We start from the raw sequence: 18169 nt of genomic DNA on the forward strand, positions 1-18169 counted from the left end.
TAATCTACATTAAGCAAGGTGATTAAACAATACTTTCATTACACTTATTTACGCGTCTGTTCGATGGAAACCAATCAGAAAAAGAACAGCTCAGAAAAAATTCACACAATATCCTCAAAGCAAGGTTATTAGTTCAAACTATGAGCCACTTTCTTAAAAGTTGTAGGGTTTAAGGAAAAACAATAATACAGGGTGATTCAAAAAGAATATCACAACTTTAGGAATTTAAAACTCTGCAACGACAAAAGGGAGAGCTAAGCACTATCTGTCGGCAAATTAAGGGAGCTATAAAGTTTCATTTAGTTGTACATTTTTTCGCTTGAGGCGCTGTTGACTAGGCGTCTGCGTCAGTTGATGCTAAGATGGCGACCGCTCAACAGAAAGCTTTTTGTGTTATTGAGTACGGCAGAAGTGAATCGACGATAGTTGTTCAGCGTACATTTCGAACGAAGTATGGTGTTAAACCTCCTGATACGTGGTGTATTAAACGTTGGTATAAACAGTTTACAGAGAATGGGTGTTTGTACAAAGGGAAAAGTTCTGGAAGACCGAGAACGAGTGATGAAAATGTAGCACGCATCCAGCAAGCATTTGTTCGCAGCCCAGGAAAATCGACTCGCAGAGCTAGCAGAGAGCTGTAAATTCCACAATCAACTGTATGGAGAGTCCTACGAAAAAGGTTAGTTATGAAACCTTATCGTCTGAAATTGGTTCAAGCACTGTCTGCAGCTGATAAGATTAAAAGAATCGATTTCTGTGATTTTATCCTTGCTCAAATGGAAACAGATGAATCTTTCGTTTCAAAGATTGTGTTTAGTGATGAAGTAACTTTCCACACTAACGGGAAAGTCAACCGTCACAATGTCTGTATATGGGGCATATTTCAGCAGGATGGAGCGCCACCACATTGGCACTTATCTGTCCGTAACTACCTGAACGTCAATTACCCGAGGCGATGGATCGGCCGCCAGGCAGCCCGTGACAGAGCACTTTATCACTGGCCTCCAAGAAGCCCTGATCTTACCCCCTGCGATTTTTTCTTATGGGGGTATGTTAAGGATATGGTGTTTCGGCCACCTCTCCAAGCCACCATTGATGATTTGAAACGAGAAATAACAGCAGCTATCCAAACTGTTACGCCTGATGTGCTACAGAGAGTGTGGAACGAGTTGGAGTATCGGGTTGATATTGCTCGAGTGTCTGGAGGGGGCCATATTGAACATCTCTGAACTTGTTTTTGAGTGAAAAAAAAAACCTTTTTAAATACTCTTTGTAATGATGTATAACAGAAGGTTATATTATGTTTCTTTCATTAAATACACATTTTTAAAGTTGTGGTATTCTTTTTGAATCAGCCTGTACATTTAATACAATATTCTGCGCAACTGTATGTTATACACCGACGGAAAAAATCGCAACACCCAAAGAAAAAAATTTCAAGTATTGAAATTTCTGGAATATATTTGTCTAGGTAACCCATTTAAGTGATTAACATTGCAAGATCACAGGTTAATGTAAGCGCGAGATAAACGATTGCAAATGTGAAATGCTAGTACCACAATAATCAGTTTAACCGCCAGAATATTGAATGCAGGCATGCTAACGTGCATGGGTTGTATTGTACAGATTCCGAATGTCGGTGTCTGGGATGGAGTTCAGTGCCAGTTGCACTTGGTCGGTCGATACAGAACGGCTAATGCTGGTCGTGGATGACGTTGGAGTAGTCATCCCATGGCGTCCCGTATGCTCTCAACTGGAGACAGATCTGATGATGAAGGCCAAGGCAACATGTAGACACGTCGACATCCTTCATTTGGCTGTTCAATCACCAGATCTCTCTCCAGTCGAGCACATTGGGACGCCATGGGATAACTACTCCAGCGTTGGGTTACAAGAGCGATATGTCGGCGAGTGTTATCCTGTTGGAAAACAGCCCATCGAAAGCTGTTCACGAATGGCAACACAACATGTCGAATCACTAGACAGAGGAACAAATTTGCAGTGAGAATGCGTGAGAGAAAGACGAGAGTTCAGATGGTTCATATGACTCTGAGCACTATGGGACTTAACATCTGAGGTCATCAGTCCCCTATAACTTAGAACTACTTAAACCTAACTAACCTAAGGACATCACACAATCCATGCCCCAGGCAGGATTCGAACCTGCGACCGCAGCGGTCACGCGGTTCCGGACTGAAGCGCCTAGAACCGGACGACGAGAGTGCTCTGTCCTGCTGTCTTACGAAGTCGCACTCCAGACGTAACTCTGGGTGTAGGTTCAGCGTTTCTAGCACGCACACGGGTATGCTGTAGGCCCCTCGGCTGGCTTTATTCTGGCCAGCACGTGGCCTGCGCTCTTGCTTGAAACCACTGAAATCGCAAGTGGCTGTGGCTTGCGGGTCAGTGAAATGCAGAGTACAGGGCGTTTGGCTCGGAGCTCTCCTCGAAGTAAGCGATTTGCAGCAATTCGTCGTGTCACAGTGGTGGCAACTGGGTTCCAATTGGTGCTGCAGATGTTGTACGATGCACCAGAGCCATGCGCCGATTACGATCGTCTTTCCTCTTGGTGGCGCCACGTGACTGTCCGGTCTTTTTCAGACCGCACATTCCCGTGACCACCGCAGCCTGCGATCATGTACTCTGCTTATATTCCTGCCAGTTTTTTCTGCAGTAACGCAGAGGGAACATTCGGCTTTTCGTAGCACTGTTACACGACCTCGTTCAAACTCAAGTGACGAGTTTATAATGGTGTTTTTATCGCCTCACAGGCATTTTTGACTAACGTCAACTCACCACGTCCAATCTCAACGCCGAAAAATGCTGAAGACCGTTACAGCGTGTATTTCAAGCAAACTTGATTGGCGGCACTTGAATAGACATAATCTTTCAGGTGTAGAAACACGCCTACCAACTTTCGATTATGTTGGGCAACAACTTAGTGTTGTTGCGATTTTTTTTCCGTCAGTGTATTTTGAAACAGAATTCTAATGCGGAAGAAAACTCTTCCTCTTTTCCTAAACCGTTCACAAATGTCGCAATATCATTAATGATGAGTGTTTTCTGTAGTTTCAGTTGTTACACATGTTTCTGCAAGTATGTGTGCTGTCACAAAGCTACCGCTACAGTCAACGGAAATAACGTCTTTCGTTTTCTAATGGATGATTTTTTTTTGTAAGATTTAACTCTTATACAAAGGGGTCTGCACATGTAACGTTTTTACATCAATTTACATTCAGTAAAACAGCTATTCAAAAATATCGGGAGAAGTAGAAAGCTTCCAAGATACCCGCAGACAAATTTTTCCGCCTGCAAACAGAATGGCTATGTGACCATCTCTGGCATAACGTACGTACTTATGGTTCAATTGGCTCTGAGGACTATGGGACTGATGCATCATTCTTGACCTTCGTGCAGGCGCTTGTCGCTACGCCGGGACATTTTGAGTTTCCCGTTGGTCGAAAAACAAAATTCATTGTATATGATTATTAGTTTCAGAAGTATAGATGTGCCAAATTGGATGATCCTTTTCACACACCGTGCATTAGTAACAGGTGACTATTGCAGCATACATTATTTCATAAAAATACTAAGACAGTCGTAGCGCTAAAATTATATCTATATAGCGTGGATAAAATAAAGAAGAATCGCTTATAGTCACAATGACGACTGAGAAGGCGATTGTTCTTTATTTTAAGAAAAAAGAGTGACAGTAATAGATAAAATTAAGTAACGTGGATAACTTTAAGTAAGGTATCAAGAGTTCAATGGGAATTGCACTGAAACGCACAGGACAGAGAGGAAGAGGGAGAAGAAGGAGGAGAGAAAGAGAGAGAAACGGAGAGCAGTGGAGGTAGAGATGGAGGGAGAAGAGAGAGAGGGAGGAAGAGAGGGAGCGGGACAGTGGGTGGGGGAGAGAGGGAGGGGGAGGGAGGGGGGAGAGAGAAAGAGAGGGAGGCAGGGAGGGAGCAGATAGGTGGAGACAATACAGTGAACGCCACTAGGAGGGAGAGGAACCGCCTAATGAGGTAATGGAAGAAGAACGGGGTGTCGATAAGGAAGACACAGACGGCAGAGTATTGGAGTGAGTGTTGGCAGAGCTTTGCGAGGCTGCAAAGAGCGAGGGCTGCGCTCACCTGATGATGAAGGCGGCGGCGACGTTTCGGACCCTGGGACACCTCAGCAGCGCGACGACGGTTAGCAGGTTGCCCAGCACGCCCACCACCAGGATCGTGATCGTCGCCACCGCCGCGAACGTGAGCAGCGGCCGCGGGAAGCTGCTGGCACACACCACACGCCACCGCGTGAGCTGCCGTGTTCTCACCTCGCTACGTGCACAGGTACAAGCGAGAGGAGCGACTGGAGGAGAATGGAGCAAGCGGGCAACCGTAATACGACGTGTTACGGCTGAGTACCTGGCCCTTAATGACAGTCTCCCACGATACAAACAGCAGGTACGCACTTTGCGGAACGCACATTTACAACACGTCTACCGTTCGTGTGAAGGGGCGTTTAGCACGGCTGCTCGTCAATGTCTGTAGACCTTCAAAAATCACCGCCGAGTTCCGAATGCACTGACAGTCATCCACAATGTCAAAAGAAACTATAGGAATCCAGAGACCTCGTCAGGTCTCAAACATCTATGGCGTATACATGCAGACTGAAGCAATGACTGAAAATCTGTACCAAGGCTGGGATTAGAATCTGGCTTCCTTGCTCACTAGACAGATGCGATAACCAATACGCCATCTTGGCGCAGACGATTTGGCCACTCGAACGAGTTTAGGGGGAATACGAAGTAGGTTGAGGCGTCAATGGGAATGTGGATTGAGGAAGGGGAGTCATAGGGTAGTTGTGCAAAGCCATTGTGCCAGGGTGGCGTAGTGGTTAGCGCATCTGTCCAGTGAGCAGTAAACACGGGTTCGAATCCCGACCTTGATACACCTTTCATTTGGCGCTTCAGTATGCTTATATCAACTCACAATGAGAGATATATATACTGATGATCGTTCCCTACTTTACCCTGTGCTAAGAACAACACACACCCCCAGGCCACAGGGACGACTCGGACCTGGAGCGCGAGGGGCCGCACAATCAGTGACATGGCGCCACTCCACGCGCCACGTACCTCAAAGACACGTCACTTATATTGTCTTGTCTTAATGGTTTCTAAGTCTCAGACAATCTTTCGCAAAACTTGTACAGCTGCAGTTAGAAACAAAACATCTGAACATATTTAAAAAAATGGTTCAAAGTGCTCTGAGCACTATGGGACTCAACTGCTGTGGTCATTAGTTCCCTAGAACTTAGAACTACTCAAACCTAACTAACCTAAGAACATCACACACATCCATGCCCGAGGCAGGATTCGAACCTGCGACCGTAGCAGTCGCACGGTTCCGGACTGCGCGCCTAGAACCGCGAGACCACCGCGGCCGGCTCTGAATATATCGTCTCGTCTCTGTAGCAGGTAATCGTAATAAGGCAAAGATAGTTAATGTAATATGTAATCAGTGAGTTTCCAGATGGATTGCTCGGAATTTTCTTTTGGTACCGCCATTTCTCGACAACAGTACTGTCGACAACGCAACGCAGTGACAACAGATTTCAGGTTTCAGCAACTGGCCTCAGACTGAAGATGATCACACGCGGATCGTAACCTGTTACAGGATCCCAAAATACTCATTTGATTATGGAGCAAAAATATAAAAGGAATTAAAGAAAGTAGTTCGTTCTCTTAGTCATATTTACAAATATAATCCATATGGTAGGCAACGATGTGGTAAAGTACCGAATGCCTCTTAGAAATGTAGAGAGCAGAAATGTACCTACTTGTTTACCAGTGTCTACTATTGGCGAGGTTCGTTTTGCTATATTGGCGAATCGCTCTTGATTTTTTGAAGCATATTTTCCTCTTCGAACAAGTTTTTAGCTTGGCGTATGATAGGATTGAGACCAACACACACACACACACACACACACACACACACACACACACACACACACACACACACACATGCTTCCTCAGCTCCTTCCTCAAGGCAAGCAATAAACTTCGACGAACTTGAATTGCAAGAACCCCTACACGGCAGGCAACCCGCGTAGCAGTAACGACGGGAGGGTTATCTGCAACGTAGGCGCTAACATGTACCGTCCTCGAGATAAGGCATTGTGTAGCGGGGGTCTTGGCCGGAACTGGGGGGGACACGACGGGTATTTGTGTAGCGGGCGCTGGCGAGTAAACTGCTGACAGTAAATCACACACCGGCACAAAGGGTAGCACGTAATGCGAGCACGACGCACTGCTCCGATCCGCTCCCCTCCCCTCCCAGGGGGCGTAACTAGCGCACGCACGCGCACGCCCTGACCGTGAGTTGCGTTGTCAGCTCGCGATGCTCCCCCTCCCCCTGCCGGTGGCGGCAAATTACTGCGGCCACACCCACCGCCAGCACCGGACGGCCGCCTGGGGAAATGCCGCCAAGTGCCGGAAGTGATAAACACATGCGCCGCTGTCTGCAGTTGTTCTGCACTTGCTGCACGCCTGCGCTATCACCACGTGAGCCGCCCCCCCCCCCCCAACCCCCACCCCCCTCTGCCGGCGTATCAGGCAGTGCTCTGGCAGCAGGGAATCTCTCGCCGCTGCTGAGGAAAACGAAACGCGGTAACGGATACCTATGCCTATATCAATACCAGGGACGCGGAAAACTGTACCGGTTCAAAATAGATACAGGAATTTCAGTTCTCAATAACCGGTATTTTTAGGTATATGTCATAACAAGATTATTTTTTATTTTTTACTGATAACCGTGTGCTTCATGGTGTGGGTTCCTGTAGTCATGTCCTAGTTCATGAACCACGGGCAACGTATGAGTGGCCAAGTAAGTGGTCCCGACAGTCGGGATACCAGTTACTTTGGAAGAAGGCTGGGCATCTCGGACATATTCTGAGTCGTGGTCACCTTTGTGCTCAGACGGCAAAGACTACCAAATCGACCGGTTAGTCCCTCAACCGTTAGGGGTAAAACTCAATGGGACTCGGGGCAAATAAGGCTAGCAACCTGCTTCCCTGGTACTTTAAATATGATGCTGGCAACAACCAGAGCAAAATGCCTCGGACCTTTAGAGGTGACGGAGTCCCACCTCTAACTGACAAACCAGGGACTCCTAAAATACGACATGGCAAACAAATGGTAATGAGATGGGGAGCTATTAATATCAATGGGGGCTACTCTGGGAAGAAGGTAAAGCTGGCAGAGGCCGCAAGTAAGATGGGGCTGAACGTTTTAGCTGTTAGTGACATTCGGGTAAGGGATGAGAAAGAAGAGGAAGTGGGAGAATACAAGGTCTACCTGTCAGGAGTCAAAGCAGGAATAGCACAATGGGGTGTAGAGCTTTATATCAGGAAAGAAATGGAACCCAGCGTAGTTGCAATAAGGTATGTAAACGAACGACTGATGTGGATAGATTTGACAGTGTCTAGCAAGAAAATTAGGATTGTGTCAGTATATTCTCATTGTGAAGGGACAGATGAAGATAAGATGGATAGCTTTTATGAGGCACTCAGTGATGTAGTTGTTAGAGTAAAGGACAAGGACAGTGTTCTGCTCATGGGTGATTTTAACGCCAGGATTGGAAATCGAACAGAAGGGTATGAAAAGGTTATGGGTAAACTTGGAGAGGATATGGAGACCAACAGGAACGGGAAACAACTCATGGATTTATGTGCCAGTATTTGCTTAGTAATCACAAACTCCTTTTTTTAAACATAAGAACATTCACCGGTATACTTGGGAAGGCAGGGGAACCAGATATGTCATTGACTATATAATAACAGATCAGGAATTCAGGAAGGCTGTGAGGGACACACGTGTATTCAGGGGATTCTTTGATGACACTGATCATTATTTAATCTGCAGTGAAATTGGGATTGTGAGGCCGAAAGTGCAGGAGGTCAGATCCATATGTAGGAGAATAAGAGTGGAGAAACTTCGGGATAGGAAATCAGGCACAAGTACATAACAGCGATCTCAGAAAGGTACCAGTTAGTTCAATGTAGTCAATTACAGTCATTGGAAAAGGAATGGACAAGGTGCAGGGACACAGTACTAGAAGTGGCTAAAGAATGTCTTGGAACAGTAGTGTGTAAAAGTAGGATGAAGCGAACAGCTTGGTGGAATGCCACAGTCAAGGAAGCCTGTAAAAGGAAAAAGAAGGCGTATCAAAAATGGCTACATACTAGAGCTCAGGTAGAAAGAGAAAGTTATGTTGAAGAAAGAAACAAAGCCAAACAGATAATTGCAGCATCCAAGAAGAAATCTTGGGAAGACTTTGGAAACAGGTTGGAGACTATGGGTCAAGCAGCTGGAAAACCATTCTGGAGTGTAATTAGCAGTCTTCGAAAGGGAGGTAAAAAGGAAATGACAAGTATTTTGCACAGGTCAGGAAAACTGCTGGTGAATCCTGTGGATGCCTTGGGCAGATGGAGGGAATATTTTGAAGAGTTGCTCAATGTAGTTGAAAATACGATCAGCAATATTTCAGATTTCGAGGTAGAATGGGATAGGAATGATGATGGAAATAGGATCACATTTGGGAAGTGGAGGACATGGTCAATAGATTGCAGTGCAATGTGGATGAAATTAAGTCGGAACTCATCAAATACCGTGGAATGTCAGGTCTTAAATAGCTACACAGAATAATTGAAATGGCCTGGGAGTCGGGACAGGTTCCATCACACTGGACACAAGCAGTAATCACACCAGTATTTAAACATGGAAACAGAAAAGATTGTAACAACTACAGAGGTATCTCTTTAATCAGCGTTGTGGGTAAAATATTCTCAGGTATTGTTGAAAGGAAAGCGCGAGTATTAGTTGAGGACCAATTGGATGAAAATCAGTGTGGGTTTAGGCCTCTTAGAGGTTGTCAGGACCAGATCTTTAGCTTACGGCAAATAATGGAGAAGTGTTATGAGTGGAACAGGGAATTGTATCTACGCTTTATAGATCCAGAAAAGGCATATGACCGGGTTCCTAGGAGGAAGTTATTGTCTGTTCTACGAGATTATGGAATAGGAGGCAAACTTTTGCAAGCAATTAAAGGTCTTTGCTTGGGTAGTCAGGCAGCAGTTAGAGTTGACGGTAAATTGAGTTCATGGTTCAGAGTAGTTTCAGGGGTAAGACAAGGCTGCAACCTGTCTCCACTATTGTTCATATTATTTATGGATCATATGTTGAAAACAATAGACTGGCTGGAGGAGATTACGATATGTTAACAAAAAATAAGCAGTCTTTGCATGTGCGGATGACTTAGTTGTGATGGCGGATTCGATTGAAAGTTTGCAAAGTAATATTTCAGAGCTAGATCAGAAATGTAAGGACTAATGTCTGAAGATTAGCATCTCCAAAACGAAAGTAATGTCAGTGGGAAAGGAATATAAACGGATTGAGTGCCAAATAGGAGGAACAAAGTTAGAACAGGTGGACGGTTTCAAGTAGTTAGGATGCATATTGTCACAGGATGGCAACATAGTGAAAGAACTGGAAGCGAGATGTAGCACAGCTAATGCAGTGAGCGCTCAGCTACGATCTACTCTCTTCTGCAAGAATGAAGTCAGTACCAAGACTAAGTTATCTGTGCACTGTTCAATCTTTCGACCAACTTTGTTATATAGGAGTGAAAGCTGGGTGGATTCAGGTTACCTTATCAACAAGGTTGAGGTTACGGATATGAAAGTAGCTAGGATGTTGCAGGTACTAGTAGATGGGAACAATGGCAGGAGGGTGTCCACAATGCGGAAATAAAAGAAAAACTGTGAATGAACTCTATAGATGTAGCAGCCAGAGCGAACAGGCTTAGATGGTGGGGTCATGTTACACGCATGGGAGAAGCAAGGTTACCCAAGAGACTCGTGGGTTCAGCAATAGAGGGTAGGAGGAGTCGGGGCAGACCAAGGAGAAGGTACCTGGATTCGGTTAAGAACGATTTCGAAATAATAGGTTTAACATCAGAAGAGGCACCAATGTTAGCACTGAATAGGGGATCATGGAGGAATTTTATAAGGGGGGGCTATGCTCCAGACTGAACGCTGAAAGGCATAATCAGTCTTAGATGATGATGATGATGATGACGAAAAAACCCGGTGTATCAATTTTCCATAACAGCAGTGCTAAAGCTTTTTTATTTTTAAATAAAGACTTTTTTAAACTCGTAATATTTATTGATATAATTTTCATTACTTCGAAATATTGGCTTATTGTAGAAACTGGGAATAGCGACCATTGCTATTTTAATAACAGCGCCGACGCCTATAATCGAGCAACAAACACTTGACATAAGAGCCGGCAGAGCACTGCTGACACAGTAATGTAGCTTCTTGATGTTGCTGAGCAACTGACGCTACATTCAATCACATCGCAGATGTGTTAGGTCGGGTTCTGATATGGCGATTTGAGGGACCAGCACAGCAATTGGAACTCGCGCATTATCTTGTTGAAAAGTGCCTCTGCCGTCGGGAAAACATGATCGTCGTGAAGTGGTGTACGTGGTCTGCAACCAGCGTACGGTAGTCCTTGGCCTCCACGGTGTCTTGCACGAGCTCCACTGGACCCGTGGATGCCCTCTTGAATGCTGTCTGAGTATAATGGAGCCGCCGCCAGCTTGTTTCCGTGCCGCAGTGCAGGTGTCAGGGAGCTGTTCTCTTGCAAGGCGACGGATTCGCGCCCTCCTGTAGCCGTGATGAAGAAGGCATCGGCATTCATCGGACCGTGCAGCGCTCTGCCACTGCGCGGAAGTGCAGTGCCGACGGTCACGTGCCCATTTCAGTCGTAGTTGCCGATGCCGTAGTGTTGTTACCGGCACGTGCAGGGATGGTCGGCTGCAGAGCACCATCGTTAGGAATGTTCGGTGCTCAGTGTGTTCTCACACACTTGCAGACTTTGCAGCATTTAAGTCGAATGTCAGTTCAGCTACAGTTTGTCACTTGTCACGTTTTACCAGTGCCCAGACTACGACGTCCGGCATATGTAATGAGGGGTGGCCGCGCAACCCGACGACGTCTGGACGTGGTTTCACCTCGGTTTCGCCTCGTGTGGAAACACTCACCGCAGCAGCCCTCGAACACCCACAATGCGTGCATTGCCAGAAATGCCCGTGCCGAGCCTCCGGGCCATCACCATCTGGCCGCGGTCGAGCTCAGACAGATGGCGCGCCTTCCCAATTCTACACGCGGACAGCACCCTCACTGGTACTACATGCACTGAGCGTGTGTCTGACTACAGCAGCCATTCCTCGCCAGGTGACGCGGCTGTCGCCTGGACGGGCTTGTATCGGGAGTCGGTTGGTGGCAATAACATTCTGGCTGACCATTAAGTAGGTTGGCGGCAATAACATTCTGGCTGACCATTATATACTGGGTGAAAAGTATTTAAACCGACAAACTCTGGGAGGTTGTAGGGCACATCAAAACAAATATTCTTCTCTAATGTCATTTTTTCCTATGAGAATTACTTAAACCGGTGGAGGCCGTATTACGTACTACGTAGCGCACCACAACGGACGAGCTGCACAGCGGGTTTATCAACAAAGATATCCTAATCGCCGTATCCCGCATCATACGACCTTTGCTGATGTGTACCAACGTCTGCATGAGACCGGATCATTTAGCAGATTACCTGGACAGGGACGCCGTCGCACGGTAAGAACGCAGTAATTTGAGGAAGCTGTCTTGCAGCATGTGGAGCGGGAACCTTCAATCAGCACTCGTCCAATTGCACGTAACATGGGGACGAATCAGAAGAATGTAAGAAGAGTCCTTCGAGAGCAATTGTTACGTCCATTTCACTTACAACGTGTTCACAACCTGGAACCAGTTGATTGTCCACCTGGAGCACATTTTTCGCAGTGGTTCCTGGAACAGTGTGAAATGCATCCTACATTTCCATCCACCGTGTTGTTTACCGATGAGTGTGATAGAATCTTCAACATTGACAATTCGCATGTTTGGAGTGAGGATAACCCACAGCCGGCCGGTGTGGCCGTCCGGTTCTAAGCGCTTCAGTCTGGAACCGCGTGACCGCTACGGTCGCAGGTTCGAATCCTGCCTCGGTCATCGATGTGTGTGATGTGCTTAGGTTAGTTAGGTTTAAGTAGTTCTACGTTCTAGGGGACTGATGACCACAGATGTTAAGTCCCATAGTTAGAGGTCTGCGCGGATGCGGATATCCGCCGATATATCCGCAGATATCCGCGGTATTTCTTCCTTGGCGGATAAAATCGCGACCGGCGCGGATATCCGCGGGTCATCTGCGGATAATGAGCAAGGCATCTGCCCAGTACGTATGTTGCAATGTTAGTTGAAAACTTCAAGTCTGTTGACATTCTTGGAATCTTGCAGGGCCCGGGTAGAGCGGATGTCTGTTGTCCTCAGCCCTAGCTACAACCGACGTAGCTGTACCCAAGAGACCTGCGCCTAAGCCGTGTCTTTGTGTGGCCTGTGAAGTGCTCTCTGGGTGGCAAACCTGCCCACTGTCTACCAGACAGGTTCCCTTTGCAGTTTTCCGCTGCCTTCAGTTAGCGCTTTGTAGTGACAACGTGCATCGTAGCAAATATCAGTGAGAGTTTTTTCTTCAAATGAACACCATATCGATGGATACAATTTCGTGTAAGGTGAAAAAAGGTGATTTTACATTAGTGAAGGAAAACAAATTGAAATCGCCAATTTGGAAAAAAAATTCGGATACGTATTTGATGGCAACGAAAAGATAAAAATACAGTGGCTTGTTTTGCATGTAAAAAAGTGTATTCCTACACTGGACACAAAAGTGGAACTTCAAATATGCTAAAACATTCATGTGAGGCTGGACTAAGTAACATAATTACTTATATAAATATCAAGAGAGACGTGAATGTTACAGAAGCTCCGCCCAATTTGAAGATAGCCGCAACATAAAAACTTATCAATCTTGTCAGCAAAGAGATTTTACCATTCGAAGTTGCGTGTGGATCTGGGCTTCTCGAGACGGCACAGTTTCTTATTGATGTGGGGGCCAAGTATGGTGCAGTGAGTGCTAAGGAACTGCTACCTCATCCAATCATCATAACCAGAAATTTGAAGGAAACAGCCGATCGTCTGCGTGAAACTGTCTCCGCAGAAGTGAAGAATATATTCAGAGATATAGGTGGAGCACTAACTGTCGATTTATGGACTGATTCGTACCGTAAAATAAACTATATGGGAGTGACTGCACATTATGTTAATTATGAAGAAGTGAAACTTGAGGATCGAGTGTCGTACACCAGAAATTCTAAGAGTGAGATTAAAAAAACAGGAGAAAACATTAAACTTGAATTTATTAAGATACTATGGTCGTTCGACTTATTCAGTGCTGTGAATAACATATTGTTCGTTACGGATAGAGGTCCAAATATTGTGGCAGCACTTCGCCATTACAAGAAGCTCTCGTGCCCAGCACACATTCTTAATACTGCGCTGGAGCACACGACTCGAGGAGACGCGAATGATGAGAAGAGTGACGTGCAGCGACTAATAAATTCCTGAGGAGATATCACAACTTTCTTTAAAAGATCTGGTCTTCAGAATCGTCTTCAGAAGTCATTGAAGGGAGATATAGACACAGGATGGAACAGTAAATTGGGTATGTTTCAGTCTATTAATTCACAATGGTTCGAAGTTCTGTCAATTTTGTCATAGAAAAATCAAGATTATTTGATTGATTCTATAGACAAGAGGAAGTTGGAAGATATAATAACCTTTGTGACACCATTTAAAATAGCTCCTTGTGATATCGAAGCCTCCGAAACCCCCACGCTTTATTTATGTGTGTTGTGGAAGCTAATCAGCAAATGGGACATAACAGTAACCCATAAACTTGCAGCGTTTTTGAATCCAAAATATAAAAACCTAAAATTTCTTGGCAGTGCCGAAAAAGATGAGGTTGTAAAGGAAGCGAATAATTATGTTGCGAGAAATTGTCGCCAGTTAAAAGATAAGGAGGAAACAACATTTGGAATTCCTGCAAAAAAACAGAAGCCTGACGTCCTTTTTAATGAATTTGAAGATTCCTCAGAAGATGAATCGACGAGAGATCTTGACTTTGCGTCAGATGAAATTCTCAGATATACGAATGATGAAGTCCAATTTTCGGAAGGCATCGACCTGATAGCTTGGTGGCATGGACGTGAAAACGACTATCCGCCTCTTTCCAAACTCGCATACTTCGTGCACTGCATTCCAGCGTCCAGCGCGCCACCCTAGAGGAGCTTCTCTACTGCGGGACCAATAATGAAGGACCGACGCAATCTTCCAAAGTAAAAAGGTACTTGTACAGCTTCTGTTACTTCACTATATTTTTTGGGATTATGTGAATTAGTTACACTTTTTTTCATCTGATTCTTTCTTTCACAGAGTTTGAATCAGAAGCAAGCAGAAGATGAAAATATTTAATCTGAAGCCTGTGGGTTTTCATTGTAATATTTATAGTAAAGAATTTTCTCGACATATTGTTAGTATTTTTACTATTCCCAACAAGAATATTTAAGTAGCATTAGGTAAAAGAAGGAAATATTTAACAAGAATTTATTTTGTTGTAATTTTCAATTTTAAGTTTCTACTCTTCGCAACAAGAACATTCAACAGCTAACACGTCAATATTATTAAACTAGATAATGATGACCTCATAAGTGCCTACCTACATTTTAGCGTGCATTACAGTAACATTCGCAGCCGCCGAGCAATGTCGCTCTTTGTGAACAGTGAAACAGCCCGTCCGCAGCGGTGGCACGGCGGGCCTCGTAATTAATTACAAGTGGGACTTCAAACTACGGCTAACGACCACTAAGAAGCTGTGACTGCGATAGCCCGTGAAAGATAATTCTGATCACATTGAAAACTTACAAAATACTCAAATCATCCAAAATAATAATGTCTTTTAATTTACCAGCCAATTAGTAAAGATAAGGGCTGAAATTCGTAACAAAATTGAACATTTTAACTGTAACTCGGTATTGCTTAACAGAGAACAGTGCCTAACATCTGAAGTTATTGGGCAGTGGTTTTTATATAGACATCTTGAAATCGTTTGCAGTTCCATTAAACTCTGAAAAAAAAATTTAACATTGAAAGTATTAAGTGCGAAATCTAATGCAAATTTTGTCTTAGTAATTTAGAGCAATGTTGAGGATGTTTTAAAGTGTGAGAAACTTTGTTTAGTTGAGAATGAAACAGACATTTCATTTATCGCTAGGTCTTAATCCGATAATCAGCCAAAAGGTGAAGTTCGAGATTTCAATCGTATTTTTAGCTAAAGCTAAATGGACTCCTAATTTCTATAACCACTGATTTTGTTGTCACTCTTCGGAAGGCGAGTTTTTTCTTTCAGACAACGTCAATTATTGCTGGCAGTTTAACTTTTTCACAGGTGCGCCAGCGTTTTGCAGTGTAGGCCTAATACTGTAAATATTTTCACCTGTAAATGACGAGGACTGAATGCGTGAGCTATAATATAGTCATCAGCTGACATGAATGGCTTCAGTATTTGACACATCCAAGCAGCGAGTACAAAAAAACTGTCGGTAAATGATGCAATGTGCCAGTAATAGTTTAAAACTATCGTCATTTTCAGCTGCCTTGGCACAAGAGCAGCGAAATATAATTGTTTCTATACACATATTTTCATCATTTAATACTATTACATTGAATTTCATTTTTTTAGATAGTGTTTCCAATCTCACGAGATCCGAGCCGCTACTGTGCGCGCTCCCGAGCGCCAATGCATTCCTGTTTGGAATGGTCTGGTTTAGAGTAGGTATAGAGCATTTCCTTTGATTTAAGAAGTCAAAAGTAGTTAAGTTGTCGCAGAAATGGCACCCTAGAAATAACTATGTCGTTACATACCATAATTCCATGTACTGCTGTCTACTACTGTTAATTACTCATTCAAAACTTAAATATATGCGGATGCGGATTAATTGCTGTGGATGCGGTTGCGGTTGCGGATTGCACTTTTCTTATCCGCGCAGACGTCTACCCGTAGTGCTCAGAGCCATTTGAATCATTTGATAACCCACATGCCACAGTTACTAGCGCTCATCAAGTGCGGTTCTTCGTTAATGTGTGGATCGGTGTTGTTGGGGCCGTATCTGCTACCTGTGCCATTAAATTGCAGTCACTATTACAGTTTTCTCGCCAGAGCATTGTCAGAAGACGTCCCGCTCCCTACAAGACAACGCATCTGGTTCCAACATGATGGGGCGCCGGCACATTTCACTCATCGTGTGCGTTGATTCCTGGACCGACGGTTCGCAGAAACGTGGATTGGCAGAGGTGGTCTTGTACCATGGCCTGCTCGATCCCCAGATATGTCCCCTCTGGACTTTTTTGTGTGGGGAGAGATGCGCAACCTTGGATACGCAACTCCTGCTGCATCAGAAGAGGACCTGATTGCCCGGATAGTAGCAGCAGCAGCAGGAACAATTCAGGATACTACTGGGGTTTTTGCCTGTGTTAGACAGAACATGATCCGACGGTGTAACGTTCGTTTACATGTCAAAGGAGGCATTTCTGAAAATCTACTGTAATAGAGAATGGGTTGTGATCGTGTGTTGTCTCCTGGTCATAAAAAAATGGAAAAATGTTTGTTGTTTTAAATATTTTGCCGCCAGAGAAATCTTCCTCTACCGGTTTAAATATTCCTCATACGAAAAAATGATATTAGGGGAAAATATTTGTTTCGATGTCCCCTACAACCTCACAGAGTTTGTCGGTTTAAATACTTATCACCCTGTATATGGCAGTGAGAAGGATGCTATTTCTGCAGCATGGGTTACTATGAACATACGAATCTTGAAATTATAAACAGCAACGGACAGACTGAAACAAAGTGTTTTGTTTTCGGCAAACAGGGATCGCGAATCAAATGGTTCAAATGGCTCTGAGCACTATGGGACAACTTCTGACGTCATCAGTCCCCTAGAACTTAGAACTACTTAAACCTAACTAAGGACATCACACACATCCATGCCCGAGGCAGGATTCGAACCTGTGACTGTAGCGGTCGCGCGGTTCCAGACTGAAGCGCCTACAACTGCTCGGCCACGTCGGCCGGCCGATCGCGAATCGCTCGTTACTGGCAGTTACTCCCACTTACGAAAAAAGTGACGAGAGGAGTTTGACAAGAACTGTGTTTACAGAATCGGCGTTCATTGCTATGGAGCAGATCTTCCTTCTCCAAAAAGAGTCGCAGTACGAGATCGATAACTCTGCCCTGTAATCACGTACATCTGCCTGCCGGCATTTTCTGCTGTAATATTTGCCGTGTCTGTGTAATACGGCGTATTGTGAAGTGTTCTTCAGACACGCACGCATGTCGGAAAGACATTGCGTCGTACGTCGTATAACACATCGTATAATACGGTTTCGTGGTAAGCACAGCATAGCGGCTTTGCAGATCTGCGGCTCTGATACGAAAAGGGAGAGCAGCGGCTCGGGTCTCGGGGACGAAGTTGGCGAGGCGCAGGCGGGGGTGGGGTGGGTGGAGGTCTGGGACGGAGGCGTCTTGTGACCGCGCGCGGGGCGAGGGGAGCGCTGACAAGATGGATGGCCGCTTCGCCCCTGGAGACGCGTCTGCCCCGCCGTGTTCGCAAATCGCCGCCGCCGCCTGAGAGAGGCGCCTGACACCTGGCCCGGGCGTCCCGTACCTGAGAGGCAGACGGGGGCGGCCGGGGCGTCTCCAGCCAGCCGCGCGCTGCTGGAAGGGAGCGGGCGCCGGCTCCACTGGAGCGTACAGCGTGCACTGCTCCCCCCACTCCAGCTGAGGCTGCGTGGAAGAAGGGTACTAGCGGAGACATAAGCTTTCCACATCTACATCTGTCCCTCTCTGGCCTCCTTGCGGTGTGTGGCGGAGGGTACATTGTGTACCGCTGTCACTTCCCGCCTTTCCTGTTCCACTCGTGTACGCTTCGCGGAACCAAGGAATGATTCTAAGTGGGCTCGAATCTCTCCGATTTTATCTTCGTGGTATTTCCGCGAGATACATTTAGGAAGAACCAAAATACTCCGTCGTTCTGCTAGGGACGCACGCTCTTTGGCACTTCACGGCAAACCACACCGTGATACAGATCGCCTCTCTCGCAACATCTGCCAGTGGGGTCGGCTG

The 18169-nt window shown here is 45.4% G+C and overlaps 1 protein-coding gene across 4 annotated transcripts in view; it reads right to left on the minus strand.

Annotated features, from left to right (window-relative positions):
- Positions 1–18169, minus strand: part of LOC126291658 (G-protein coupled receptor moody-like) — a 467186-nt gene that overhangs the window by 96445 nt on the left and 352572 nt on the right. For 2 of the 4 annotated variants that reach the window (XM_049985232.1, XM_049985231.1), the window contains one exon: positions 4134–4277. In XM_049985232.1, the coding sequence (XP_049841189.1) occupies positions 4134–4277 (144 nt within the window). The remainder of the gene's footprint in view (positions 1–4133; positions 4278–18169) is intronic. The other 2 variants (XM_049985233.1, XM_049985234.1) reach the window with 1 other exon arrangement.

The sequence above is a fragment of the Schistocerca gregaria genome, chromosome 9 (assembly GCF_023897955.1).
Source record: "Schistocerca gregaria isolate iqSchGreg1 chromosome 9, iqSchGreg1.2, whole genome shotgun sequence".
Lineage (NCBI taxonomy): Eukaryota > Metazoa > Arthropoda > Insecta > Orthoptera > Acrididae > Schistocerca > Schistocerca gregaria.